At 58.6% G+C, this 27,092-nt stretch overlaps 2 protein-coding genes across 5 annotated transcripts; one reads left to right on the top strand and one right to left on the bottom strand.

Moving 5' to 3' along the window:
• The first annotated feature begins 559 nt into the window (after positions 1-559).
• PRSS57 (serine protease 57) lies at positions 560-18,265 on the top strand. Its single transcript, XM_034945697.3, has 4 exons — positions 560-7,272; positions 10,091-10,235; positions 15,658-15,921; positions 16,928-18,265. Exons 1-4 carry the CDS (start codon positions 6,656-6,658, stop codon positions 17,132-17,134), a joined length of 1,233 nt encoding a protein of 410 aa, XP_034801588.1. The 5' UTR covers positions 560-6,655; the 3' UTR covers positions 17,135-18,265.
• A 1,194-nt stretch (positions 18,266-19,459) lies between these two features.
• Positions 19,460-26,577, bottom strand: FSTL3 (follistatin like 3). Of its 4 annotated transcripts, none has more exons than XM_055102982.2 (6): positions 26,378-26,542; positions 24,917-25,102; positions 22,395-22,610; positions 21,341-21,568; positions 21,228-21,251; positions 19,460-21,125 (listed from the first exon to the last, which is right to left on the bottom strand). In XM_055102982.2, the coding sequence occupies exons 1-6, from the start codon at positions 26,478-26,480 to the stop codon at positions 21,091-21,093; spliced, it is 792 nt and encodes a 263-aa protein (XP_054958957.1). In that variant the 5' UTR covers positions 26,481-26,542; the 3' UTR covers positions 19,460-21,090. The 4 variants fall into 4 exon arrangements, with proteins under 4 accessions (XP_054958957.1, XP_054958958.1, XP_054958956.1 ...); XM_055102983.2 differs by having other exon boundaries at positions 19,460-21,122; XM_055102981.2 differs by having other exon boundaries at positions 19,460-21,251; positions 26,378-26,577.
• Positions 26,578-27,092: the final 515 nt, after the last annotated feature.

The raw sequence follows: 27,092 nt of genomic DNA, 5'->3' as shown, positions 1-27,092 counted from the left end.
CACGCACCACTGCACCCAGCTAATTTTTGTATTTTTAGTAGAGATGGGGTTTCGCCATGTTAGCCAGGCTGGTCTGGAACTCTTGACCTCAGGGGATCCGCCTGCCTCAGTCTCCCAAAGTGCTGGGATTACAGGCACGAGCCACTGCGCCCAGCCAGTGCTATGTGTATTCTTAAGGCAGCTATCTTCCATTTCAAGAAAGAGGAAGCAGGTCCGGGCACGGGGACTCACGCCTGTAATCCTAACATTTTGGGAGGCCGAGGCGGGTGGATCCTCTGAGGTCAGGAGTTCGAGAGCAGCCTGGCTAACAGGGCGAAACCTGTCTCTGCTAAAAATACAAAAAAAGATCAGGCGCGTTGGCGACGCCTGTAATCCCAGCACTTTGAGAGGCCAAGGCAGGCAGATCACCTGAGGTTGGGAGTTCAAGACCAGCCTGACCAACATGGCGAAACCCCGTCTCTACTAAAAATACAAAATTAGCTGGGCGTGGTGGTGGGTGCCTGTAATTCCAGCCACTCAGGAGACTGAGGCAGGAGAATCGCTTGAACCCGAGAGGCAGAGGTTGCAGTGAGCTGAGATCGTACCACTGCACTCCAGCCTGGGCAACAAGAGCGAAACTCCATCTCAAAAAAAAATTAGCTGGGCGTGGTGGCGCATGCCTGTAATCCCAGCTACTTGGGAGACTGAGGTAGGAGAATCTCTTGAACTCAGGAGGAAAAGGTTGCTGAGAGCCAAGATCACACCACTGCTCTCCAGCATGGGTGACAGAGTGAGACTCCCTCTCAAAAAAAAAAAAAAAAAAAAGAAGCAATTTCCTGTGGATATACATTTATTGGGGTTAAAAAATAAAGTGAGGCTGGGCACAGACGCTCATGCCTGTAATCCCAGCACTTTGGGAGGCCGAGGCAGGCAGATCACAAGGTCAGGAGAACGAGACGATCCTGGCTAACACAATGAAATCCTGTCTGTACTGAAAATACAAAACAAATTAGCCAGGCATGGTGGCACACACCTGTAGTCCCACCTACTTGGGAGGCTGAGGTAGGAGAATCGCTTCAACCTGGGAGGCAGAGGTTGCAGTAAGCGGAGATCGCACCACTGTACTCCAGCCTGGGTGACAAAGCATCTGTCTCAAAAAAATAAAAATAAAGTGAGGCTGAGTGCGGTGGCTCACGCCTGTAATTCCAGCACTTTGGGAGGCTGAGGTGGGCAGATCACCTGAGGTCAGGAGTTCAAGACCAGCCTGACCAACATGGAGAAATCCCGTCTCTGCTAAAAAAATACATAATTAGCTGGGCGTGGTGGTGGGCACCTATAATCCCAGCTAATCGGGAGGCTGAGGCAGAATTGCTTGAACCCAGGAGGTGGAGGTTGTGGTGAGCTGAGATCGTGCCATTGCACTTCAGCGTAGGCGATAGGAGTGAAACTCCATCTCAAAAAAAACAGTAAATAAATAAATAAAAATAAAAAATAAAGTGAGGCCAGGCTCAGTGGCTCATGCCTATTACACCAGCACTTTGGGAAGCCAAGGTGGGAGGATCAGTCGAGGTCAGTTTGAGGCCAGCCTGGGCGGCATAGTGAGACCCCATCTCTACAAAAAAACTTTTTTTTTTTTTTTTTGAGATGGAGTCTTGCTCTGTCGCCCAGGCTGGAGTGCAATGGCGCAATCTCGGCTCACTGCAAGCTCCGCCTCCTGGGTTCTCGCCATTCTCCTGCCTCAGCCTCCCGAGTAGCTGGGACTACAGGCGCCCGCCACCACGCCCGGCTAATTTTTTGTATTTTTAGTAGAGACGGGGTTTCACCGTGTTAGCCAGGATGGTCTCGATCTCCTGACCTCGTGATCTACCAGCCTCGGCCTCCCAAAGTGCTGGGATGACAGGCGTGAGCCACCGTGTCTAGCTTTTTTTTTTTTTAATTACCCTGGTGGTTTTGTGAGCCTGTGGTCCCAGCTACAGGGAAGGCGGAGCCAGGAGGCAGAGGCTGCAGTGAGCTGTGATTGCAGTCTCAGCGACGAGGCAACATCTTGTCTTGAAAAACAATTTTTCGCAGGGGAGGGGCCGGGCGCGGTGGCTCATGCCTGTCATCCCAGCACTTTGGGAGGCCCAGGCGGGTGGATCACCTGCCATCAGAAGTTCAAGACCAGCCTAGCCAACATGGTGAAACCCCATCTCCACTAAAAATACAAAAAATTAGCTGGGCGTGGTGGTGGGCGCCTGCAATCCCAGCTACTCAGGAGGCTGAGACAGGAGAATCACTTGAACGCACGAGGCGGAGCTTGCAGTGAGCCGAGATTGCACCACTGCACTGCAGCCTGGGCGACAGAGCGAGACTCCGTCTCAAAAAAATAAAATAAATAAAATAAAAATGTAAAATTAAATACAATAAAGGAAGCTGTTGTCACCATTGCTGTTGACTCCCTGCAGTGGCTGGTGTCTGAGCTCCTGAAGAGCCGCTCAGATCTGCCATGGAGACACCCTCCAGGAGAATCGCAGTCCAGCGGCTCATGGGTCAAGACCCTGTGCTGTGCGGCCCCAGACAAATCGGCTCCCCTCTCTGGGCCTCAGTTTGGGAAGTGGGAACAGTGACTCCCACTCAGCCCCCTCCTCAGGGCTGCCAGGAGCTCGGTTTTCTGAGACTCTGGAGGACGGTTGTTTATTTCACAACTGTTCACCAAAAGGGAAGGAAATGGCCCAGCTCTGGTCCCGAGAGGCAGTGGGAGCTCCTCCAAGGCAGCAGCCCCGGCCCCCTGGCTCTAAGGCGCTTACCCTCTCCCTACTGTGTCCCCATCAGCGACCGGGACAGGGACAGCATCGTGAGGGAACAAAGTTTCACACGCACACGCCTGCAGCTTCGGGCAATTCTCCTTCTAACGCCCGTGGAGCTGGGGACGTTTTCCAGGTCTCTGCCTCAGTGCTCCGCGACGGAGGGCAGCAGGGGAGGTAGGAGCAAGTCCAGGGGACCCACTCGTGTTGACGCGACGACCGTGGAGACCAGAGTGCCTGCTGTCCAGTCGTTCGACAATATTGACGGACAGCCGGGTGCGATGGCTGACGCCTGTAATCCCAGCACTTTGGGAGGCCGAGGCAGGCTGATCACTTGAGCTCAGGAGTTTGAGACCAGCCTGGGCAATATGGCGAAACCCATCTCTACCAAACAAATAAAACAAAACAAAACAAAAAAACACAAAAATTAGCCGGGCGTGGTGGCAGGCACCTGTAATCCCACCTACTTGGGAGGCTAAGGCAGTAGGATCGCTTGAACTCAGGAGGCAGAGGATGCAGTGAGCCGAGATCAAACCACTGCACTCCAGCCTGGGCGACAGAAGGAGACCCTGTCTCTAAAAGATAAAAACAGGGCCGGGCGCGGTGACTCATGCCTGTAATCCCAGCATTTTCGGAGGCCAAGGCGGGCGGATCACGAGGTCAGGAGTTCAAGACCAGCCTGGCCAACATAGTGAAACCCCATCTCCACTAAAAATATAAAAAATAAGCCGGGCGTGGGGGCAGACGCCTGTAGTCTCAGCTACTGGGGAGGCTGAGGCAGGAGAATCGCTTGAACCCGGGACACTGAGGTTGCAGTGAGCTGAGATCACGCCACTGCACTCCAGCCTGGCGACAGATCGAGACTCCATCTAAAAAAAAAAAAAAAAAAAAAAACACCCACACACAAAAAAACAATATTGATGGAGCACGGCCCATGCGGTCACAGCGATGCCAGACGGTCCAGTAGACCACAGCAGAGCAGGAAATGGTCCCCAAGTACACGGACCCTGAGCTGGGGTCCCACCTGTCCCCAGGCCCTGGAAACAGCTTTCCATTTCCCAAAATCTTTCCTGCAGCTGCTGTAACAAATTCCCAGAAACGTAGTGATTTAAAATGATACCAACTTGGGCCAGACATGGTGGCTCACACCTGTAATCCCAGCACTCCGGGAAGCCGAGGCTGGAGGATTGCTCGAGGCCAGGAGTTCAAGACCAGCCTGGGCAACATGGCAAAACCCCATCTCCACAAAAAATGAAATAATGAGCCGGGCCTGGTGATGGCAGGTGCCTGTGGTCCCAGCTACTTGGGAGGCTGAGGTGGGAGGATGGCTTGAGCCTAGGAGGTCGAGGCTGCAGTGAGCTTTGATTGCACCACTGCACTCCAGCCTGGTCGGCAGAGCAAGACCCTGTCTCCCTGTCTCAAAATAAATATATACATAATAAATGAGGCTGGGCGCGGCGGCTCACACCTGTAATCCCAGCACTTTGAGAGGCTGAGGCGGGCAGATCACGAGGTCAGGAGATTGAGACCATCCTGGCTAACGTGGTGAAACCCCATCTCTACTAAAAATACAAAAAATCAGCCGGGCGTGGTGGCGGGCACCTATAGTCCCAGCTACTTGGGAGGCTGAGGAAGGAGAATGGCATGAACCCAGGAGGCGGAGCTTGCAGTGAGCCGAGATCGCGCCACTGCAGTCTGGCCTGGGCGAAAGAGAGAGACTCCATCTCAAGAAAATATAATAATAATAATAATAAACAAAATGGCACCAATTTATTCTCTGGCAGTGCTGGAGGTCAGAAGCCCCTGCAGGCCCTGCTGGGCTAACGTCAGGGCATCGGTAGGGCTGGCTTTTCCTGGAGGCTCCAGGAGAAAATTCGTTTCCTGCCGTTTTTTAGCTTCCAGAGGCCGCCCACATCTCGCAGAGCCCGAGTTCATTGTGGGGCCTTTTCATACCTTCCTTTCCACGCATTTCCTGTTGCTTCATGTCACTTCATTCTTTATTGAGAACACTTTACATTTGGTAAAACACAGGTCTGGAGCGTTCAACGATGACTTTTTTTTTTTTTGGGATGGAGTCTTGCTCTGTCGCCCAGGCTGGAGTGCAATGGTGCAATCTCGGCTCACTGCCACCTCCACCTCCCGGTTCAAGCGATTCTCCTGCCTCAGCCTCCCAAGTAGCTGGGATGACAGGCACCTGCCACCACGCCTGACTAATTTTGGTACTTTAAGTAGAGACGGGGTTTCACTATGTTGGCCAGGCTGGTCTTGAACTCCTGACCTCAGGTGATCCACCTGCCTCGGCCTCCCAAAGTGCTGGGATTATAGGCGTGAGCCACTGCGCCCGGCCCCAGCCTGTCCATTATTAAGCACTGACGAGCACCCCACTGCCAGCCACTGCTGTGAACGCCATCACCCGGCTGTGTGAGCTGCAATTTACGATCTGAACTTTGCCACTAAGAACGCTCCCACTGAAAGGTGAAGACCTGCCGGGCCGGGCGCAGTGGCTCAGGCCTGTAATCCCAGCACTTTGGGAGGCTGAGGCAGGTGGATCACCTGAGGTCGGGAGTTCGAGACCAGCCTGACCAACATGGAGAAACTCCGTCTCTACTAAACACACAAATTTAGCGGGGCGTGGTCGTGGGCACCTGTAATCCCAGTTACTCAGGAGGCTGAGGAAGGAGAATCCCTTGAACTCAGGAGACAGAGGTTGCGGTGAGCCAAGATCGCGCCACTGCACTCTAGCCTGGGCAACAAGAGCAAGATTCCTTCTCAAAAAAAAAAAAAAAAAAAAAGGCCGGGCACGGTGGCTCATGCCTGTAATCCCAGCACTTTGGGAGGCCAAGGCGGGCGGATCATGAGGTCAGGAGATCGAGACCATCCTGGCTAATATGGTGAAACCCCATCTCTACTAAAAATACAGAAACAAAATTAGCTGGGCGTGGTGGCGGGCGCCTGTATTTCCAGTTACTCGGGAGGCTGAGGAAGGAGAATCACTCGAACCCGGGAGATAGAGGTTGCGGTGAGCCGAGATGGTGCCATTCCACTCTAGCCTGGGCAACAAGAGCAAGACTCCATCTCAAAAAAAAAAAAAAAGAAAAGAAAAGAAAGGTGAAGACCCCCAGGTACAGCCATGTCCCACTGGACTCCGGACCCCACAGAACGTCAGTGCTACAGGCTGGGTTGCGGTCACTGCCGCATCCTCACCTCCTAGCATGAGGTCTGGTATACACTAGGCACTCAATAACTGCTGAATAAAGGCAGAAATCTGCCAGGTGCAGTGGCTGTCTTCTGTGATCTCAGCACTTTGGAAGGCCGAGGAGGGAGGATCGCTGGAGCCCAGGAGTTTGAGACCAGCCTGGGCAACATAGCAAAACCCCACCTATAAAAATAAAAATAAAATAAAGGCAGAAATCATCAGAGCTTCCCAGGAGACCGGCCTTCCTCGCTGTCCCCACAGCCCTGAGGTCGGCACTGGGTTTGGAGATGGGAAGACTGGGGTTTGCGGGGTGGGGGCCGGAGGGGAGATGCGGGTCTCGAGTGCCGCTGTGACCTCGGTTCCTCGGAAAGCTCCCCACACATGCTGGGCCACGTGGAGGCTGGGTAAACTGAGGCACAGAAGGGTCAAGTGCCTTCCTGAGGTCACTTGCAGCCCCAGAGCTGTCTCCTCCTCTCCCTGTTTCCGGACTAGGGGACAATGATTATTATCAACATGATTATTACCAGCCACCACCTGAGACCATCGATTTCTCAGAAACGCCCGCCTGGGCTCCAGGCGTTGCTGGTGGGGCCTCCCGACCACAGGCCACAGCCAGGCTCCCCCTTTCCGGCCGTTGGCTGAGGGTGGGAGCCACGGCCCGAAGACCTCTGCAGGGAGACGCCAGCCTGCGTCTGCCATGGGGCTCGGGTTGAGGGGCTGGGGACGTCCGCTGCTGACCGTGGCCACCGCCCTGATGCTGCCCGTGAAGCCCCCTGGTGAGGAGCCCCCCGGGATCCCCACCCAGGCCCCCACCGAGTCCCCGTACGGGGGCCACACCCAGGAACCCCCAGTCCCGGGAGGACCTGGGGAGAGCTCCACCTGCTCCATCCACCGAGCCCCTGTAGCTGCCTCTGCTGGAAATGGATGCAAATCGGACCCGGGGTCTCTGCCCAGCCCAGCCCTGGATCTCCCGGGCTCGGGAGCCCCTCCCAGCGCATCTGGGGGGCTTGTCTGGGCTCTGTCTCCAGCTCTCTGGGTCTCTCCGTCTCGAATCTCACCCCCCGTCTCTGTCTCGGCCGCTACTTCTCCCCCTGCCCTGACCCCAGCCCCGTCATCCCTTCCTCCCGCCTCGTCCCTGACTCAGGCCGTCCCTCCAGCAGGCTCCTGGGGGGCCCAGATCATCGGGGGCCACGAGGTGACCCCCCACTCCAGGCCCTACATGGCATCCGTGCGCTTCGGGGGCCAACATCACTGCGGAGGCTTCCTGCTGCAAGCCCGCTGGGTAGTCTCGGCCGCCCACTGCTTCAGCCACAGGTGAGCTCACCTGTCGGGCCCCTTCCTTCTGGACACCGTATCCCGACATGAGGGGGACTCCAGGCTGGCGGGGGAACTGGGGGCGCCATGGCTCCTGCAGGAGGGGGAGTCTCAGCAGGGGCTGGATTTAAGGGGCAACAAAGGGAAAACAGGAGGAGAAGGCAGTGAGGCAAAAGAAGCACAGAAGAAGCAACAGGCGCAACAAGTACATATTCTGTTACTGTAACTGTCACTATGTTCTTTTTTTTTTTTTTTTTTTTTTGAGGCAGTCTCGGTTCCCCAGGCTGGAGTGCAACGGTGCAATCTTGGCTCACTGCAACCTCCACCTCCCGGGCTCAAGCGATTCTCCTGCCTCAGCTTCCCGAGCAGCTGGGATGACAGGCGCCTGCCACCATGCCCGGTGAATTTTTGTACTTTTAGTAGAGACTGGATTTCACCATGTTGGCCAGCCTGGTCTCAAACTCCTGACTTCAAATGATCCACCCGCCTCTGCCTCCCAAAGTGCTGGGATTGCAGGTGTGAGCCGCCATGCCCTGCCTCGTTTTAAACATATTGTTATAATAACTATTAAAATGTATATTGGGGCCAAGGTGGGTGGGTCCCCTCCTGCAGGAGCCCCCACCAGGCACGGGATAGGTTGGTCCTGGGCTGCAGTGTCCCCAGCTCCCCCGCCAGCCTGCAGTCCCCCTCACGTTGGGACACGGTGGATTGTTTGAGGTCAGGAGTATGAGACCAGCCTGGCCAACATGGTGAAACTCTGTCTCTACTAAAAATACGAAAATTAGGCTGGGTGCGGTGGCTCATGCCTGTAATCCCAGCACTTTGGGAGGCCGAGGCAGGAGGATCACGAGGTCAGGAGATCGAGACCATCCTAGCTAATACAGTGAAACTCCATCTCTACTAAAAATACAAAAAAATTAGCCAGATGTGGTGGCAGGCGCCTGTAGTCCCAGCTACTCAGGAGGCTGAGGCAGGAGAATGGCGTGAACCTGGGAGGCGGCGCTTTCAGTGAGCCGAGATCGCCCCACTGCACTCCAGCCTGGAGGACAGAGCGAGACTCTGTCTCAAAAAAAAAAATACGAAAATTAGTTGGGCATGGTAGCGAGTGGCTGTACGCATCCCCAGCTACTCGGGAGGCTGAGGTAGGAGAATCACTTGAACCCGGGAGGTGGAGGTGGCAGTGAGCCGAGATGGCACCAGTGCACTCCAGCCTAGGGGAAAGAGTGAGATTCTGTCGGAAAAAAAAAAAAGTTAATTGTGGTTTTTGCCATTTAATTTTTTTCGTGCAATTACTTTTGCATCAACCTAATATTATCACGGGGCCGGCGTGAGCATTAAATGGATTACTGGGCCTCCGTTTCATAGATGAGTGGACTGAGGCCCAGACAGGCAGCCGTCACCCCCATCTCACCCACCCCCTCCTCCCCGCAGAGTCCTCTGCACCGGAGCTGTGCTTCTGTGGTCCCAGCTACTTGAAAGGCTGCTGTGGGAGGCTCGCTTGAGCCTGGGAGGTCAAGGCTGCAGTGAGCTGTGATCACACCACTGCGGCCTGGGTGACAGAGTGAGACCTTGTCTCAAAAAATAAAAATAAAAAATAAAGCCGGGTGCGGTGGCTCACGCCTGTAATCCCAGCACTTTGGGAGGCCGAGGCAGGCGGATCACGAGGTCAGGAGATCGAGACTGTCCTGGCTAACACGGTGAAACCCCGTCTCTACTAAAAAAAAAATACAAAAAATTAGCCGGATATGGTGGCAGGCGCCTGTAGTCCCAGCTATTCAGGAGGCTGAGGCAGGAGAATGGCGGGAACCAGGGAGGTGGAGCTTGCAGAGAGCCAAGATTGCACCACTGCAATCTTGCCTGGGTGACAGAGCGAGACTCCGTCTCAAAAAAAAAAAATTAAAGAAATAAAAAAAGGAGAATATTGAAATTACTGTAGTTAATATTATAATTGAAGTAGAACTTATAATATAATAAGTATTATCTTCATTCTAAATATGTTTTTATAATAATGATTCAAATTAATACCACAACTATTGCAGTTAATTCTATATTGGAGGTAGGAATAATAATAAACATAATTATTAATTTATTATCATAATATTAAATTGGTGGCTGGGCACGGTGGCTCACGCCTGTAATCCCAGCACTTTGGGAGGCCGAGGCGGGTGGATCACTTCAGGTCAGGAGATCGAGACCAGCCTGGCCAACATGGTGAAATCCCATCTCTACTGAAAATACAAAAATTAGCTGGGAGTGGTGGCGCACGCCTGTAGTCTTAGCTGCTTGGAGGGCTGAGGCAGGAGAATCACCGGAACCCAGGAGGCAGAGGTTGCAGTAAGCCTCGATTGCACTCTGGCCTAGGGGACAGAGTGAGACTCTGTCTCAAAAAAAAGAAAGAAAAAAGAAAAAGAATATTAAGTTGATGCAAAAGTAATTGTTTTTTTTGTTTTTTTGAGACGGAGTCTTGTTCTGTCGCTCAGGTTGGAGTGCAATGGTGCAATCTCAGCTCACTGCAACCTCCGCCTTCCGGGCTCAAGCAATTCTCCCGCCTCAGCCTCCCGAGTAGCTGGGATGACAGGCATGTGCCACCACACCCGGCTAATTTTGTATTTTTAGTAGAGACGGGGTTTCTCCATGTTGATCAGGCTGGTCTTGAACTCCCGACCTCAGGTGATCCACCCTCCTCACCCTCCCAAAGTGCTGGATTACAGGTGTGAGCCACCGTGCCCGGCCTGGGCCTCTGTTTCATAGATGAGTGGACCGAGGCCCAGGACGGGCAGCCCTCACCCCCGTCTCACCCACCACCTCCTCCCTGCAGAGACCTCCGCACTGGCCTGGTGGTGCTGGGCGCCCACGTCCTGAGTGCCGCGGAGCCCACCCAGCAGGTGTTTGGCATCGATGCTCTCACCATGCACCCCGACTACCACCCCATGACCCACGCAAACGACATCTGCCTGCTGCGGGTGAGCCCCGGGGGTGGGGTGGCCCCGGGGGTGGATCTGACATATGTTTAGTTTTTGAGACAGTCTCTCGCTCTGTCGCTCGGGCTGGAGGGCAATGGCGCCATCTTGGCTCACTGCAACCTCAACCTCCCGGGTTCAAGTGATTCTCCTGCCTCAGCCTCTCAAGTACATGGGATTACAGGTGCCCGCCACCAAGCCCATCTAATTTTTGTATTTTAGTAGAGACGGGGTTTCACCATGTTGGCCAGGCTGGTCTCAAGCTCCTGACTTCAAATGATCCACCTGCCTCGGCCTCTCAAAGGGCTGGGATTACAAGCGTGAGCCACCGAGCCCGGCCTACTTTTCTTTTCTTTTTTTTTTTTTGAGTCAGAGTCTCGAACTGTCACCGGGGCTGGAGTGCAATGGCGCCATCTCGGCTCACTGTAACCTCTGCCTCCCAGGCTCAAGTGATTCTCCTGCCTCAGCCACCCAAGTAGCTGGGATTACAGGCACTCGCCACCAGACCTGGCTAGTTTTTTGTGTTTTTAGTAGAGATGGGGTTTCACTATGTTGGCCAGGCTGGTCTCGAACTCCTGACCCAGTGATCCACCCACCTCAGCCTCCCAAAGTGTTGGGATTACAGGCGTGAGCCATCGTGCCTGGCCATTTTTTTTTCCAGGCTTAATTCACTTTATTTTTCGTGTATGAAACCCTATGTTGTAACCACAGCTGGAGCCGGGTGTCTGCACGGAGACTCTGGCGTGAGTCTTCACAAGATGGCCAGTGAATACCTGAAAGAGAGACTTGGGGAATACAGAGGTCAGGGGTCAGGCAGCTGTAGGTCTTAGAGAGGATATCAGAGGCGGCCTTGGCAAAGTGGCCCAGGGTGGCAGTGCAGCCCCTGGCTAAGGTGTAGCAGTCACCGATACCAGCCATCATGAGCAGCTTCTTGGGCACAGGTGCCCAGACGATGCCAGCGCCCCAGGCACGGGGATCAGGCACACCAGCGCAGAGCCACAGCGGCCTGTCACCTTGCCAGGGACGGTGTAGGGCTTGCCGATCTTGTTCCCCCAGTAGCCTCTGTGCATGGGGACAACGGAGAGCTTGGCCAGGATGACGGCCCCGCAGATGGCAGTGGCTACCTCCTTGGAGCACTCAACACCCAGACCGACGTGGCCATTGTAGTCCCCGGTGGGAACAGACGCCTCGATCCTGGTGCTCTGGCCGGTGCGGATCTGCTTCTGCACTGGCATAATCTCCAAAACCTCGTCCTTCAGAGAGAGGCCCTCAGGAAAAGGTCAATGATCTCAGATTCCTTGATGGGCAGGGAGAAGAGACAGACCTCCTCCAGGGACATGATCTTTATGTCCTTGACCAGGCGGCCCAGCTTGGTGACAGGCGTCTACTCCTTATCCTCTGTCTTGCCTCTGTGAGCTCCGCGGCCCCAGCCCGGAAGCCAGTGCCGAAGCCTCGGGGGAAGCCAGCGCCGTTCCCCATCCCAGGGCCGCCCCACTGCACCGGCGTCATCCGCCGTTTAGTGTTTTCCAGGAGAAGCAGCCCTGGGCTATTTTTTTTTTTTTTTCAGACAGTGTCTCCCTGTGTCCCCCAGGCTGGAGTACAGTAGCACGATCTCGGCTCACTGCAGCCTCTGCCTCCCAGGTTCAAGCGATTCTCCTGCCTCAGCCCCCCAAGTAGCTGGGATTACAGGCACCCGCCACCAAGCCCAGCTAAGTTTTGTATTTTTAGTAGAGATGGTTTCACCATGTTGGCCAGGATGGTCTCGATCTCTTGACCTCGTGATCCGCCTGCCTCTGCCTCCCAACCCTGGCCTATTTTTTGAGACAGAGTCTCACTTTGGCGCCTGGGCTGGAGTGCAGTGGCACAGTCAGGGCTCACTGCAACCTCCATCTCCCGGGTTCAAGCGATTCTCCTGCCTCAGCCTCCCGAGTAGCTGGGATCACAGGCGCCCACCACCACGCCTGGCTAATTTTTGTATTTTTAGTAGAGATGGGATTTCACCATGTTGGCCAGCCTGGTCTTAACTCCGGTCCTCAAGTGATCCGCCCACCTTGGTCTCCCAAAGTGTTGGGATCACGGGCGTGTACCACTGCGCCGGGCGAATTTTTATATTTTTAGTAGAGACGGGGTTTCACCATGTTGCCCAGGCTGGTCTTGACCTCCTGGACTCAGGCAATCCTCCTGCCTCAGCCCCGCAAAGTGCTGGGATTACAAACCTGAGCTGCTGCGCCTGGCCTGACTTAGGTTTTAAAGACAGTTGGACGTCAGGTCCCATTCCTCCTCTGCCCTGGACCCCCCAGTGGCTCCCACCTCCTGCAGGACAAATCCTCCTGGTGCCCACAGGCCCTGCTAATCCATGCCTGTCACCTTTCTGACTCGAGGCCAACAGACCTCCCGGCTGGGCCATCCCATCCCATCCCCAGCACAGTCTCCGCTCCGAGCTCCGCACCAGCTGTACCCAGTGCACCAGTTCCCCAGACAGCGCGAGCCTTTCCCCTCATGCCTGTCAAGTCTTTGCTCAAATGTTACCTTCCCAGGAGGCCGCCCTGGACCACATCCCCCCTCCCTGCAACCCTGTTCCAGCCCCATCATCTCCTGCTAACCCCTGGACCACCCTTCCAGCCCCGTCGTCACCTGCTAACCCCTGGACCACCCTTCCGGCCCCATCATCTCCTGCTAACCCCTGGACCACCCTTCCGGCCCCGTCACCACCTGCTAACCCCTGGACCACCCTTCCGGCCCCGTCGTCACCTGCTAACCCCTGGACCACCCTTCCGGCCCCGTCGTCACCTGCTAACCCCTGGACCACCCTTCCGGCCCCGTCGTCACCTGCTAACCCCTGGACCACCCTTCCGGCCCCGTCGTCACCTGCTAACCCCTGGACCACCCTTCCGGCCCCGTCGTCACCTGCTAACCCCTGGACCACCCTTCCGGCCCCGTCGTCACCTGCTAACCCCTGGACCACCCTTCCGGCCCCGTCGTCTCCTGCTAACCCCTGGACCACCCTTCCGGCCCCGTCGTCACCTGCTAAACCCTGGACCACCCTTCCGGCCCCGTCGTCACCTGCTAACCCCTGGACCACCCTTCCGGCCCCGTCGTCTCCTGCTAACCCCTGGACCACCCTTCCGGCCCCGTCGTCACCTGCTAACCCCTGGACCACCCTTCCGGCCCCGTCGTCTCCTGCTAACCCCTGGACCACCCTTCCGGCCCCGTCGTCTCCTGCTAACCCCTGGACCACCCTTCCGGCCCCGTCGTCACCTGCTAACCCCTGGACCACCCTTCCGGCCCCGTCGTCACCTGCTAACCCCTGGACCACCCTTCCGGCCCCGTCGTCACCTGCTAACCCCTGGACCACCCTTCCGGCCCTGTCGTCACCTGCTAACCCCTGGACCACCCTTCCGGCCCCGTCGTCTCCTGCTAACCCCTGGACCACCCTTCCGGCCCCGTCGTCACCTGCTAACCCGTGGACCACCCTTCCGGCCCTGTCGTCTCCTGCTAACCCCTGGACCACCCTTCCGGCCCTGTCATCACCTGCTTGTCACCTGCTAACCCCTGGACCACCCGCTTCCTCATTCCCGCTTCCTCTGAACCTAACGGGCAGGGATTTTTTGTCACCTTTATGGCCATTTATGGCACACAGCAAGCGCTCAAAGTTTATGCTGAAACGGAATGAATGTGCCTCTCAGGCCCCTGCCCTATGTGGAGGAGACGCTTAAAGTCCCTGTGTGGGGCTGGGCGTGGTGGCTCACACCTGTAACCCCAGCACTTTGGGAGGCCAAGGCGGGTATATCATTTGAGGTCAGGAGTTCGAAACCAGACTGGGCAACGTGGTGAAACCCCATCTCTACTAAAAATTAAAAAATTAGCTGAGCCTGGTGGTGGGTGCCTGTAATCCCAGCTACTCGGGAGGCTGAGGCAGGAGAATCACTTGAACCCGGGAGGCAGAGGTTGCAGTGAGCCGAGATCGTGCCACTGCACTCCAGCCTGGGTGACAGAGTGAGACTCCATCTGAAAAAAAAAAAAGTCCCTGGGTGGAGTTCTCCGGGTGGGAAGCTGCTCCTCCCACATGTGGTGCATCCATGCAGACCCGCCTGGCCCCCTCCTGCTCGAGGGACGACTCCCTTCCCTGACGCTTCTACCCAGCGTCCCAAAATTAAATTCCAGAGGCTGAGGCAGGAGAATCTCTTGAACCCGAGAGGCGGAGGTTGCCGTGAGCCGAGATTGCGCCACTGCATTCCAGCCTGGACGACAGAGCAAGACTCTGAAAAAAAAAAAAAAAAGGAGGAGGAGCAAGTGCCAGTAGCCAAAGCTTTTGGGTGAATTTTTCTCATCTGTGAAACCCTGAAGCCTGGAACCAGCGCTGGTTCACCCAGAGGCCATCGCACAGATGGGGAAACTGAGGCTGAGTGAGACATCACAAATGTCAGGAATGCACCCAAGACGCACAAATCAGAGAACCAGAGACAGGGATTGGAGCCGTCCTTCCCAGGCCCATTAACTGAGCATCAGCTGTGTGCCAAGTGCCAGGGCCAGGGCCAGAGGCCCGGTGCTGGGCCACACAGATCCCGGGGTGTCACTCAGTCTTCACTGGGTAAACCGGCCTCAACAGGCTGCGGGGAGCCCAGAGAAGACTCACATGCCAGCCTGGGAGTCTGGGAAGACTTCCTGGAAGAGGTGGCATCCATGCTGAGATGGCTGAATAGGAAAAGTGTTTCAGGCTGGGGGTCCGGTGTGAGGGGAGGTGTGTGGCAGGCCCAGGGAGTAGCTGTAAATTCATCCTGCCTGGCCAGAGGGGAGGCTGAGGCTGGAGAGCCCTCAGAGGCCCTGGCTGGTGAGCAAAGAGGTTTTGTCCTGAGGGCAATGGGGAGCCGTGGGAGGGCTTAGAGCAAGGAAGGAGATGGAGTTTGAAAGACTCTTTGAGGCTGGGCGTGGCGGCTCACTCTGTAATCCCAGCACTTTGGGAGGCTGAGGTGGGTGGATCACCTGAGGTCAGGAGTTTGAGAACAGCCTGGCCAACAGGGTGAAACCCCGTCTCTACTAAAATACCAAAATTAGCCAGGTGTGGTGGTGCACGCCTGTAATCCCAGCTGCTTGGGAGGCTGAGGCAGGAGAACTCGGTTGAACCTGGCAGGTGGAGGTTGCAGTGAGCCAAGATTGCGCCACTGCACTCCAGCCTGGGCGACAGAGCGAGACTCCGTCTCAAAAAAAAGAAAAGAAAGACCCTTTGGGCAGCTGATGGTGACCCTGGAGGCCTGAGGGGTAGGGGCCTGTGTTGGCAGAAGGAACGGGGCCTCCTGACCCGGCCTCATGGTGGCCGCCATTGATTTTGCTCCACAAGGGCAGGACCGGGGTCCCATGGATAAACTGAGGCAGGAGCGGGGGTGGGGAGGGAGCCCAGTGGCCTGAACTCATGCTCTCCCTGCAGCTGAACGGCTCTGCTGTCCTGGGCCCTGCAGTGGGGCTGCTGAGGCTGCCAGGGAGAAGGGCCAGGCCCCCCACAGCGGGGACACGGTGCCGGGTGGCTGGCTGGGGCTTCGTGTCTGACTTTGAGGAGCTGCCACCTGGACTGATGGAGGCCAAGGTCCGAGTGCTGGACCCGGACGTCTGCAACAGCTCCTGGAAGGGCCACCTGACCCTTACCATGCTCTGCACCCACAGTGGGGACAGCCACAGACGGGGTTTCTGCTCGGTAAGATCCCCTCCCTGCTCCACCCACTTACTGTGTGGGGAAACCAAGGCCCACAGAGAGGGTCAGGGCCAGGAAGGGCCTTGGGAACTGAGTCCCATTGATGTTGGACCAGACGGAGAAGCTGAGGCCCAGGAAAGGCAGGGAGTTGGCAAGGGTCATGCAGGGCTGCCATGTTCAGCTGTGCAGGTTGCGCACTGCACAAAGAGCCACACACTTGTGTATTTATACAAGCAGTATTCAGTAGACGGTAGTAACAGATTGAGAGGAAGCAGCTCCCACTCCTAAAACCTTGCCAGATAAACGAATCCCCAGGTGCCAAGGGAGACACTGGCCCTGGAGGGTCTTTTACCGCAGGTAAGAGAGTGACTTGGTTCAGGACACACACTTAGCCCAGCAGCCCGAGTCCAGGAGAAACGAGACTGTCCACTTTCCCGACGCATGACCTTGGAAAAGTCACTTGATTTCTCTGGGCCTCTTTTTCCCCATCTGTAAAACTGCCACACTAATAGTATCCAGTTGATGGTATCAGAGCGGATTCTAGATGGCAGTTAGGAGGGTAGGAAGAGGGATTTTAGGGTGAGTATACGGGGAGCCCTCTCCAAGGAGAGCACCTTTGAGCTGAGACTTGAAGGAATCCTTAGAAGATCTGAGGAAACACACGCAAGGCAGAGAGACCTGTTAGTAGAGGGCTGCCGCGTACAGCTGTGTAGGTTGTGCACTGCCCAAAACACTGCAGACTCGAATGTTTACACAGGCAGCATCCAGCACAGGGCAGGAACAGGTCTCCAGGCTATACAAAGGCCGTGGAGCACCGAGGAGGCTCAGCGGGGAGGGCAGAGAAGTGGGTGGGGGCTGGGTCCTCAGGGCCTGGAGGGGAGAAATGAATTTACTTTTTCCTTGGAGAGCAGTAGGGAGCCACAGAGGGTTCTGAGGCAGGGAGGGTGGTGGTGAGATGTGCCTGCAGCAGCTCCCAGAGGCCCTGACCTCACCTCTCCTTTCACTCCAGGCCGACTCCGGAGGGCCCCTGGTGTGCAGGAACCGGGCTCACGGCCTCGTTTCCTTCTCGGGCCTCTGGTGCGGCGACCCTAAGACCCCCGACGTGTACACGCAGGTGTCCGCCTTTGTGGCCTGGATCTGGGACGTGGTTCGGCGGAGCAGCCCCCAGCCCGGCCCCCTGCCTGGGACCACCAGGCCCCCGGGAGAAGCCGCCTGAGCCACAACCTGGCGGCATGCAAATGAGATGGCCGCTCCAGGCCTGGAATGTTCCGTGGCTGGGCCCCACGGGAAGCCTGATGTTCAGGGTTGGGGTGGGACGGGCAGCGGTGGGGCACACCCATTCCACATGCAAAGGGCAGAATCAAACCCAGTAAAATGTTAACTGACTTCCAGCCTCACCCGCGGGCGGTCAGCTGCAGGGTCCACCGGCATTCGTGTCGCGGCTCGGTCCGCAGCCCCTTTCCACCTTCCCATGCCCCCCACCGTGAACCCCTCTGGGTCCACCCCGCGCCCCTGCAACCCACACTCCTGCAGCCTCCCACCCGGAATGCCGTTCCTCCACCTCCCTCCAGCCGCCTAACCACACCGCAGGCGAGTCCACTGGGAAACGGAGGCCAGGAAGCCCTGAGCTCCCTGTGCAGGGCGTGGGGGCTGCTGGACACCAGGGCGGGCTTGCACCGGCCGCGCCGAGGAGTCCCAAGAGGGTCTGGCCTCACATCAAGCCTCGTGGTCATCCTCTGAAAACGAGAGAATAGCGCGGGGTGCACAGCAAGTCCCAGGTGATGTTATTGTCACAGCTTGTTATTGTGTTATTTTTATTTTTATTTTTAGATTTTATTTTCTTTATTATTATTTTATTTTTTTATCTTTACTTATTTTTTTTTTTGGATGGAGTCTCGCTCTGTCCCCCAGGCTGGAGTGCAGTGGCACGATCTCGGCTCACTGCAAGTTCCGCCTCCCGGGTTCACGCCATTCTCCCGCCTCAGCCTCCCGAGTAGCTGGGACTACAGGCGCCCGCCACCACGCCCGGCTAATTCTTTGTATTTTTAGTAGAGACGGGGTTTCACTGTGTTAGCCAGGATGGTCTCGATCTCCTGATCTCGTGATCCGCCCGCCTCAGCCTCCCAAAGTGCTGGGATTACAGGCGTGAGCCACCGCGCCCGGCCTATTTTTTTTTTTAAGATGACATCTCACTCTGTCACCCAGGCTGGAGTGCAGTGGCGCAATCTCGGCTCATTGCAACCTCTGCCCCTGGGTTCAAGCCATTCTCCTGCCTCAGCCTCCCAACTAGCTGGGACTACAGGCATGTACCACCACACCTGGCTAATTTTTTGTATTTTTAGTAAATATGGGGTTTCACCATGTTGGCCAGGATGGTCTCGATCTCTTGACCTCGTGATCCGCTTGCCTTGGCCTCCTAAAGTGCTGGAATTACAGGCGTGGGTGAGCCACCGCGCCGGGCCTTTTTATTGTTGTTGTTGTTGTTATTATTATTATCATTTTGAGACAGAGTCTCACTCCGTCACCCAGGCTGGAGTCCAGTGGTGCGATCTCAGCTCACTGCAACCTCTGCCTCCTGGGTTCAAGCGATTCTCCTGCCTCACCCTCCCAAGTAGCTGGGACTACAAGTGCATGACACCACACCTGGCTAATTTTTTTTTTTTTTTTTTGAGATGGGGTCTTGCTATGTCCCCCAGGCTGGAGTTTAGTGGCACGATCTCGGCTCACCGAGATCGGAGTTTCACCACGTTGGCCAGGTTGGTCTCGAACTCCTGACCTCATGATTCGCCTGCCTCGGCCTCCCAAAGTGCTGGGATTACAGGCATGAACCACCACGCCCGGCCAATTATGCTATTATTATTATTTTAGAAACAGAGTCTCACTCTGTCACCCAGGCTGGAGTGCAGTGGTGCCAACACAGCTCACTGCAGCCTTGACATCCTGGGCTCAAGCCATCTTCCCACCTCAGCCTCCTGAGTAGCTGGGACCACAGGAGCATGCCACCATGCCTGGGTCTTTTTTTTTTTTTTTTTTTTTTTTTGTAGAGATGGGGGTCTCACTATGTTGCCCAGGCTGGTCTGGAACTCCTGGCCTCAAGTGACCTGCCCGCCTTGGCCTCCCAAAGCGCTGAGATTATAGGGGTGAGCTACCCCACCCGGGCCCTAATCCTGTTATTTTTATTACTGCTATTGTTACAGCCAAGTCCTTCAAGGCCGGGCCTCCATTTCTGGGTCCCAAGCCAGCTGGTGTCTTAGGGCTGCCCTAAGCCATCTTGTCTATCCTGTGTGCCCTCTCAAAACACCTCCTTTCTCTCCCTCCCCTCCTGCACTGCCTCGGCCCCTCCCGGGCTTGTCCACTGCCTGGAGAGGCACTGAGGCCCAGAGGCGGCCAGAGGCTGCCCAAGGACTGATGCTGGGTCTTTCTTCCTGTGCCTCCAGAGCACCCATGCAGCACCCCAGGCCCCAGGCTGCCCATCCCACAGCCATGGGGGCGGCCTGAAGCCTTGAGAGAGGAGACAAACTGAGGCCTGGACACCCCAAAATGGCTTCTTTGAGTCTTTATTTCCTTGGTGAGGCAGGGCCTCAGGGTGGGGTGGGCTGCCTGGCTGAGGCTCCCGTAGACCCACCAACCTAGGGGCACTTTTCTGGGCACCACAGGTAAGGCACTGCCTGGGGGCTGGAGGAGGCTGGAGGAGGATGCCCAAGCTCCCCACACTCCTCACCCCAGACCGGGGAAGCTGGATATCCTCCGTGTTGTCCTCTCCCCATAGCTGGTCCGAGGCTGTGGTTTACACGCAGGCACAGGTAGGTGATTCTGAGCATCAACCCAGATGGAGGGGAGGGTGAGCCGTCGTGGGAGAACTGGCCCAAGACCAGCACCTGGCTGGTGTCGCCAGCCCCGGCAGCATTGGTGGGTGAGGCAGGTCTGGCTGGAGTCTGGGTCTGCAGGCCTGGCCGGGGCAGGTTGTGGGGGACCAAGGAACCCTGGGTGTGAACCCCACTGTGGAGGCAGCAGGCACCTAGTGGTGCCGCTGGGACACCTGGCTCCAGGACTCCAGATGTCACACATGCGTGAGTCTTGGCGTCTACACCCCCCTCGGGGCCAGTGGGTGAGCAGTGGCCCGTGGTCCCTGCCAGAGCTCCCCCAGAGTGGACTTGGCTCCGCCGGACACAGTGCCCTGCTCTGAGCTGCCGCTGGCTGCTCCACGTCTGAGACCACGCGACGTTGCCTCATGAACTGACGTGGACAGCAGCAGGGGAGACGCTGGGTGGTTCTGTGGCCAAGCACAGCCCGTGTCAGGAGCACAGGCCGTGCCCTTTCCCAGGGGGCACACTGGACATTTCTCAGTGGCCTTCACAGGACGCAAAGGGGCACACAGAGGCAGTGGGGAAGCTGGAGTTCTTGGGCTGGCAGGGAACGGTGGCAGCCTTCTTGGCCTTCATGAAGGGCCTGGCTTGCTGGGCTAAGGTCACAGTGTTCTGAGGTCCCCACACGCACTCAGACTAGACCCTCCGTACACACCCAGGCTAGACCCTCCGTACACACCCAGGCTAGACCCTCCGTACTCACCCCGGCTAGACTCTCCATACTCACCCAGGCTAGACCCTCCATACTCACCCAGGCTAGACCCTCCATACACACCCTGGCTAGACCCTCCATACTCACCCAGGCTAGATCCTCCATACACACCCAGGCTAGACTCTCCATACTCACCCAGGCTAGACCCTCCATACTCACCCAGGCTAGATCCTCCGTACACACCCAGGCTAGACCCTCCGTACACACCCAGGCTAGACCCTCCGTACACACCCAGGCTAGACCCTCCGTACACACCCAGGCTAGACCCTCCGTACACACCCAGACTAGAGGCTTGGGGCTGAGAAAAGCAGTCATGCCTCTTCAGGAATTACCAGCAGAGAATGCCCAGCCCTCTTGATAGTAGCAATAATTAATAGGTTTATCCCCAAAGGAGCGGAAGTGTGGAATCCTCCCCGGCAATAGGTCTTAGGGTAGGGGCTGGGGCATCCTAGAGAAGGGCCCTAAATCAGGCGCTCAGTGTCTGGAACGCGGGTCTATCCCACCCACCAGCCGGCCCCCAGGCCTCCCTTCCTCAGTCCTTCCAGGATATCGTCAGGGAGGTTCTGGGATCCCCAAGTGGTCCGAATCCAGGCTCTAGGGAGTGTCCGTGGCATATAAATTAGACTCTGCTGTGGCAATAAATAACAGGGGATGATGGGGGGCCTCGGGCACCAGGCCCAGGCCTGTCCTGCAGGCTCACACGAAGTTCTCTTCCTCTTCTGCCGACTCACCATCTGGCGGCTCCTTAGGGGTGCCTGCAAGGGTCGATAAGAGCATTGAGGGCGCAGGGCAGGGGGTTCTCCGGCCCCCAGGACAGGCCTGTGCCCCCGCCCTGCGTCTGCACCTGCGCAGCTGCCCGCGTGGCGCACGCCGATGGAGCGGCCCAGGAAGCAGGTGGCCTGGCGCATGTGGCACGAGGAGATGTAGGTGACGTTGTTGTTGCCGCAAAGCTCCTGGCCGGGGCTGGAGGGCACAGGGCAGGGCGCCGCCCGACACACCACGCAGTGGGCGCTGCCCGTCTGGTCCACGACGCACGACTGTGGCCGCGGGCACACCACGTGCTCACAGGACTCTGCAGGCCGGGTGCCAGGGGAAGTTCAGGGGACATCTCGCTGAGAACCCCGCAGGGCTCTTGGCCCCAAGACCCACCCTTAACCCCCAAGATGCGAAAACCCTCTGGTAGGAGACACAAGCACCCCCCCCGCCCCCCCGTGAGCCCCCCTCTCCATTCCACCCCTCAGGCTCCACCCACAAGCCCTGCCCTTCCCATTGTACCCAGGAGCCACACCTCTTTCGTGAGCTCCTGCCCCTTATTCTACCCAAAGCCCCGCCCCTCCGCGACTGCGGGGCCGCCCACCCAAACTCCACCCACAAATCCCCGCCCATCTCCACCCAGGAACCACGCCCCAGCCAAGAGCCCCGCCCCTTACATGACCCAGTCTCACCCCCTGGTTCCATCATGCCCCTCTGGTTACACCCACAAGCCCCTCTCTGAGTCACGCTCCCGCTCTGACCATGCCACATACCTCTTGCCCAGTGTGAGCCCCCAGAGGCCCACTACTTTCCAAATCCCAACCCTACAAAAGACCCTACCCCGTGATACTCCCTCGGAAGTATAAAGACGCCCTTACTTAGGCCCCACCACCACCCATGTGACTTGTCCTGGGCTGGAGGCCCCGCCCCTACGCACTGCGGCAGCGGCCCCGCCCCTCCAGCAGGCCCCGCCCCCGGAGCCCGGGCCCTCACGCATTGCCGTAGCAGCCCCGGTACGTCACGCTCAGGTCCGGGTGGTCCCGCCCCAGGCCCCGCCCCCGCCTACTGCGGCAGCAGCCTCGATACATGACGCGCAGGTCCGGTAGGTCCCGCCCCGCCCCTCCACAGACCACGCCCCCACGTACTGCGGCAGCGGCCCCGGTACATGACGCTCAGGTCCGGGTGGCCGCGGCAGCGCGCGGCGCGCAGCTCGCACTCGTCGCGGTAGGTGGCGCCGTCTGAGCCGCAGACCTGCAGCCGCGCCGGGAGCCCCGAGCAGTCGGGCGCGCACTCGCAGCGTGGGCGGCCCCCCAGCATGCGGCACGCCTTGCCCGGGCCGCACTCCACGCCGTCGCACGAATCTGCGGACAGAGGACACGCGCGTGGGGCCGGGCGCGGGAGGGTCCCGGGCGTGGGGCCGCGCGAAGGCCTCGGGGCCCCTCCCTGCGCCCCTTCTGCAGGGCGGAGGCGGGGGCGCCGTCCCAGGTCAGGGTCAGTCGGAGTCGGGGCTCTCGGGTTCCCAGGGGCAGGGCTCAGGGTCCGGGCGCGGGACCGGTGGGGCCGAGGTCCGGGCTGCGCCCGCGCTGGGGGGCGGGGGCGGGGGCGGGGGCTGGGCTCGATGCGCGCGGGCCGGGGGGGGTCTCTGCCCGGAATCGGGGTCCGGCGGAGCTACGCAGCCCCGGGCCGCTCCTCCTTGCAGCTGGCTGACGTCTGCTCCCGATGCACGCGCTCTTCTGGGAAGGCCGGAGGGGCCCCAGCTGCGTCAGCCTGGGGTGTTCCGCCCTTGCCAGGCGCGAGTCTGGGGCTGCCAGGATCTTCCCCCAGGAGGCATCGGGGAGGGCGGGGCGCTGGACGCCCCTCCTGGCCTGGGGAGCGATTCCAGGGGAGGGGGCCCCCCACAGCCCTAGGCCTCTGAACCAGGAGCTGCCCCGCAGCCCCGCTGCTCAGACAGGGATATTGAGGTCCTGCTAGGGAAACTCTCTCTGGGGTCCCCGCCCCCGCTTTTATATGTGAATGCTCATCGCCTCCTAGGCTTATCGCATCTTCCCAAGTCATCATTTTACAGATGGGGAAACTGAGGCCGGGTCGCAGCTATGAGTGCAGGGGCCCAAGCACCTCAGTTTGAAAGCTGCAGCCAGGACCCAGATGACCAATCCCCTTTCTGTTGTCTGGGGGTCTGCTGGGGCCTCTGAACACAACTGTTGAGTTTATGTGCCAGCCTCAGTTTCTCTGTGTGTAAAGTGGGGCTGACGAGGGAGCCCCACTTCCAAGGCAGTCCGGCACTCCTTAGGGGATGGCCAGCGCCCGCCACGCAGCCCTTGCAGGGCATGTGGGCCGCACCTGGGCGGCCCCGGCACAGCGGCTCACAGGCACATCTGGAAATGCTCGGCCAGGGTGGCTTTTATGCGAGCGAGAACGGAAGGGGGCCTGAGTTCCGTCCCCAGGGCCAGATGAGGTTGGGGGTGGGGGGTCCTGGGCCGTCTCATGCCCAGGCCAGGCACTTTTTGAAGTCTGTCCTTCTCCCAGAAGCCAGAGCGGGGTCTGGAGGGAGCAGGGGTATGTGGCAGTGAGTTCAGGACCACCCAGCCAGGCTGATCTGGGATTAATCACATCTCAGAGGCCAGCAGAGTTCCTCAGCCTGCCCTTCGGGTCTGCAGCCCTCAGCTTCAGCCTCCCCTTGGCTCCTCTGCCTGACCCCACCCACCAGGACCTAACCTCAAGCCATGTTCTCTCCTGATCCACTCTCCCATACCGGCCCCATCTGGCAAACTCCTAGACATGCCCCAACACCCCAGCTCTAATGCCCACCTCCTTCAAGTTGTGCCCCAACAGGCCAGGCATGGTGGCTCACGCCTGTAATCCCAGCACTTTGGGAGGCCAAGGCTGGCAGATCACTTGAGGTCAGGAGTTTGAGACCAGCCTGGCCAATGTGGTGAAACCCTGTCTCTACCAAAAACGTAAAAATTAGCCAGGTGTGGTGGCGCGCGCCTGCAGTCCCAGCCACTGGGGAGGCCGAGGAAAGAGAATCGCTTGAACCTCGGAGGCCGAAGTTGCAGTGAGCCGAAATCGCACCACTGCACTCCAGCCTGGGTGACAGAGCGAGGCTCCATCTCAGAAAAAAAAAAAAAAAATCATCCTCCAGTGCGGAGAATATATCTTATTCATTCGTTCTGTGCCACTCGCCAACCAAGAGCCCCTAGTCTGATGTGGGAGGCATCCTCTCAAAACAGGGTCCCGAGGCAAATGCTTGTTAAACATGCAGCTGTAACCCCACCGCAGACCCTGGAGTCTGCAGTGAAGGTCCCTGGTGTGGACATTTGGGGTCACAGGCCAGAATGGCAAACCCACCTTCCCAGGAGCTAGGTGCAAGCCAGACATTTATCGACCAGGTGGGAAGAGCCACCCAGGCAGAGAGCTCAGCCCCAGCAAAGGCTGGAGCCACGTGGTAAGTCCTCAGAGTCTCTTCCTGAGTCCTGTGCTGCAAGAGGCTGAAGCCTGGGAACCGGGAAGTCCCCCCAGTCCCTCTCTGAGGCTGGGATCCCCCTGCAGCCTCCTACATACCCTTGTGACAGGCTCAGTCCCTGGACATTCGGCCCTCGACCACCATGACTGTTTGTGGCTGGTCCTGAGCTGAGATGTCTGCCCTGCTTCTGGCCTGAGGTCTCACCTTTGCAGGGAAGGCAGTGGACAAGGCCCAAGAAGCCGAGGAGGTTGATCTTGTTCCCCGGGTGGGTGAGGTTGGACCAGGCGGTGTCAATGTTGCCGGAGGCACAGCACTCGGCCCGGGTGACATCAGTCTGGAGCACCAGGCTGCAGGTGGCCTCCTGGCCCTGCTGGAGCCAGCAAACACCACCTGCGGGCCAGGGAACGGGGTGCTCTCCTGGGCCACTCCTGACACCCAGACACCCAGCTTCTGGCCTGCCCACAGATGCATGCAGGTGGTGCTGAGTAGTTACGCACGGGATGATCTACCCCCACCCAGGAAGAAGGGGCAGAAAAGCACATGGGTGTCCCCACCCTGGCTCCAGAACCCTGGAGATGTCTCCTCCCCTCTGAGCTCCACGTGCCCCCCCCCACAGCCTCACCACCAACCCCCACCCACCCCAGGAGGTCCCTTCCTGTACCCTCCAAACCCCCAGGCCAGGGGCTGGCACCCTGCCCAGCCCCTCAAACACCACCAAACACCCCAGGCACTGGGCATGTCAGGGTCAGCAGGCCCTGGAGCCGCTTCTCCCGCCTCTGCCCTCTGTCTAGACAGCACCCGAGGGCGAGGGCACGCTGAGCCCCGCGCCTGGCAGCCCCCCCACCGCCTGGCCCGCCTCTTACTCACTCCAACTTGGGAACATTCCCCTTGCATGAGCTCACTGTCTCCCCAGGGACGTGGCCTTCGGGGAGGGGGCTCTGCTCTCCCTTTGGCGCAGGGCTGGGGTGGGGTGGGGCTGCAGGGATGGGGGGTGGGGAGCCAGAGAGCCCCCCGTTTCTTCCCCCGTCCCTGGGGGCAGGAACGGCCACAGCCCCCATCCCAGAGCGCTTGCTGGTTCACAGACACTGCCAGGGACCAGCTTGGGGAACGCAGCACCTTGGCACCCATCATAGGAGGGGAAACTGAGGCCAGGAGTGGGACCGTCTCCTGCCTGGCGCCTCCTGGCAAGTCCCAGGTGTGAGACTCCATGCCCCGTCTACCCAGGACCCGGGAAAGCTCTCAGCCCCAGCTGGAGGGCCTGGCTCCCGACACCCAGCACTACCTCTTGGCACCAGGACCGACCCGGACGGTCGCGGCTAGAACCCTGGCTTTGCCTGCTACAGGCTGTGTGACCCTGAGCCTCAGTTTCCCCATCTGGAAGACGGAGATGAAGAGAGCTCCGGCACTATCGGGATGGCACAGGTTCAGGGAGGGGAGAGGTAGACACTAAGCGCTCAATAAATGTCAGCGGTCATTGTGATTAGAAACCTCTGCTCTGCTGACCTCTTGGTGACCCTCCTTCAGACCTTCCCGGCTCCAGCTTGCGCCGGACACCACCCTCGCCCCCGCCGCCGCCGCCGCGCCCCCCGACGTCCCCCCGGCCGCATTCCGCGCAGCCCCACGTGGGTGGCCCGCCCCGCCCGCCCCTCTGGCCGCCCCACTCACCGGGCGCGGGGTTCCCCGAGCCCATGGAGCTCACGAAGCCCACGGCCCAAGCCAGGGCCCCCCAGGGCAGAGGCCAGAGTGGCCCTGGCGCCCCGGGACGCATGGCGAACGCAGAGACGGCCGCGGCACCGACTTCCCAGCGCGCGGCCGGCGCTCCCTATAAAGGTCCCGCGGGCCGCGGGCGGGGCGGGGCGCGGGGCGGGGCGCGGCGCGGGAGTGGCGGGGGCGAGGCCGTGTCCCGCGCGGGGTGGGCAGGCGCCGGGCCCGGCCGCTGCGGGGGGCAGTTGGGGGCGAGCGCCCGGGTCCCTTTCCGGAGCCAGAGAATGCATTTGGGGAGATGTGGCTGGACCCAGGGCGGAACCGGGACAGGGGTGTGGGTTCGAGGTGGTGGCAGCCTTATGGGTGGATCGAGGGGCCGTCTCCAGGAGTCAAAGTGGGTTTGGGGGTCTTCAGTTTCAGGGGTGGCGGTGAGGTAACGGGGACCCACGAGGCACGTCTGTGGATCCCTGCATCCCGTTTCTGTGATTTGCATGTGGTCACTTTCATGGTCCAAGTGTGGTCTGAGCCCCCCAACCCGGCCTCCTTGTTCCCGACCCGCCCCACACACCCAAAACCTCAGCTGGATATGGTTCCCTGCTCACAGCGCGGGCCGCGCACCCGTCCACCTGGCCGCTGGAGCCGGCCTGTGGGTGGGGAGAGGTTGGGTGTGGGACAG

The sequence above is a fragment of the Pan paniscus genome, chromosome 20, assembly GCF_029289425.2.
Source record: "Pan paniscus chromosome 20, NHGRI_mPanPan1-v2.0_pri, whole genome shotgun sequence".
NCBI lineage: Eukaryota > Metazoa > Chordata > Mammalia > Primates > Hominidae > Pan > Pan paniscus.
This window is presented reverse-complemented; position numbering and strand designations above follow the sequence as displayed.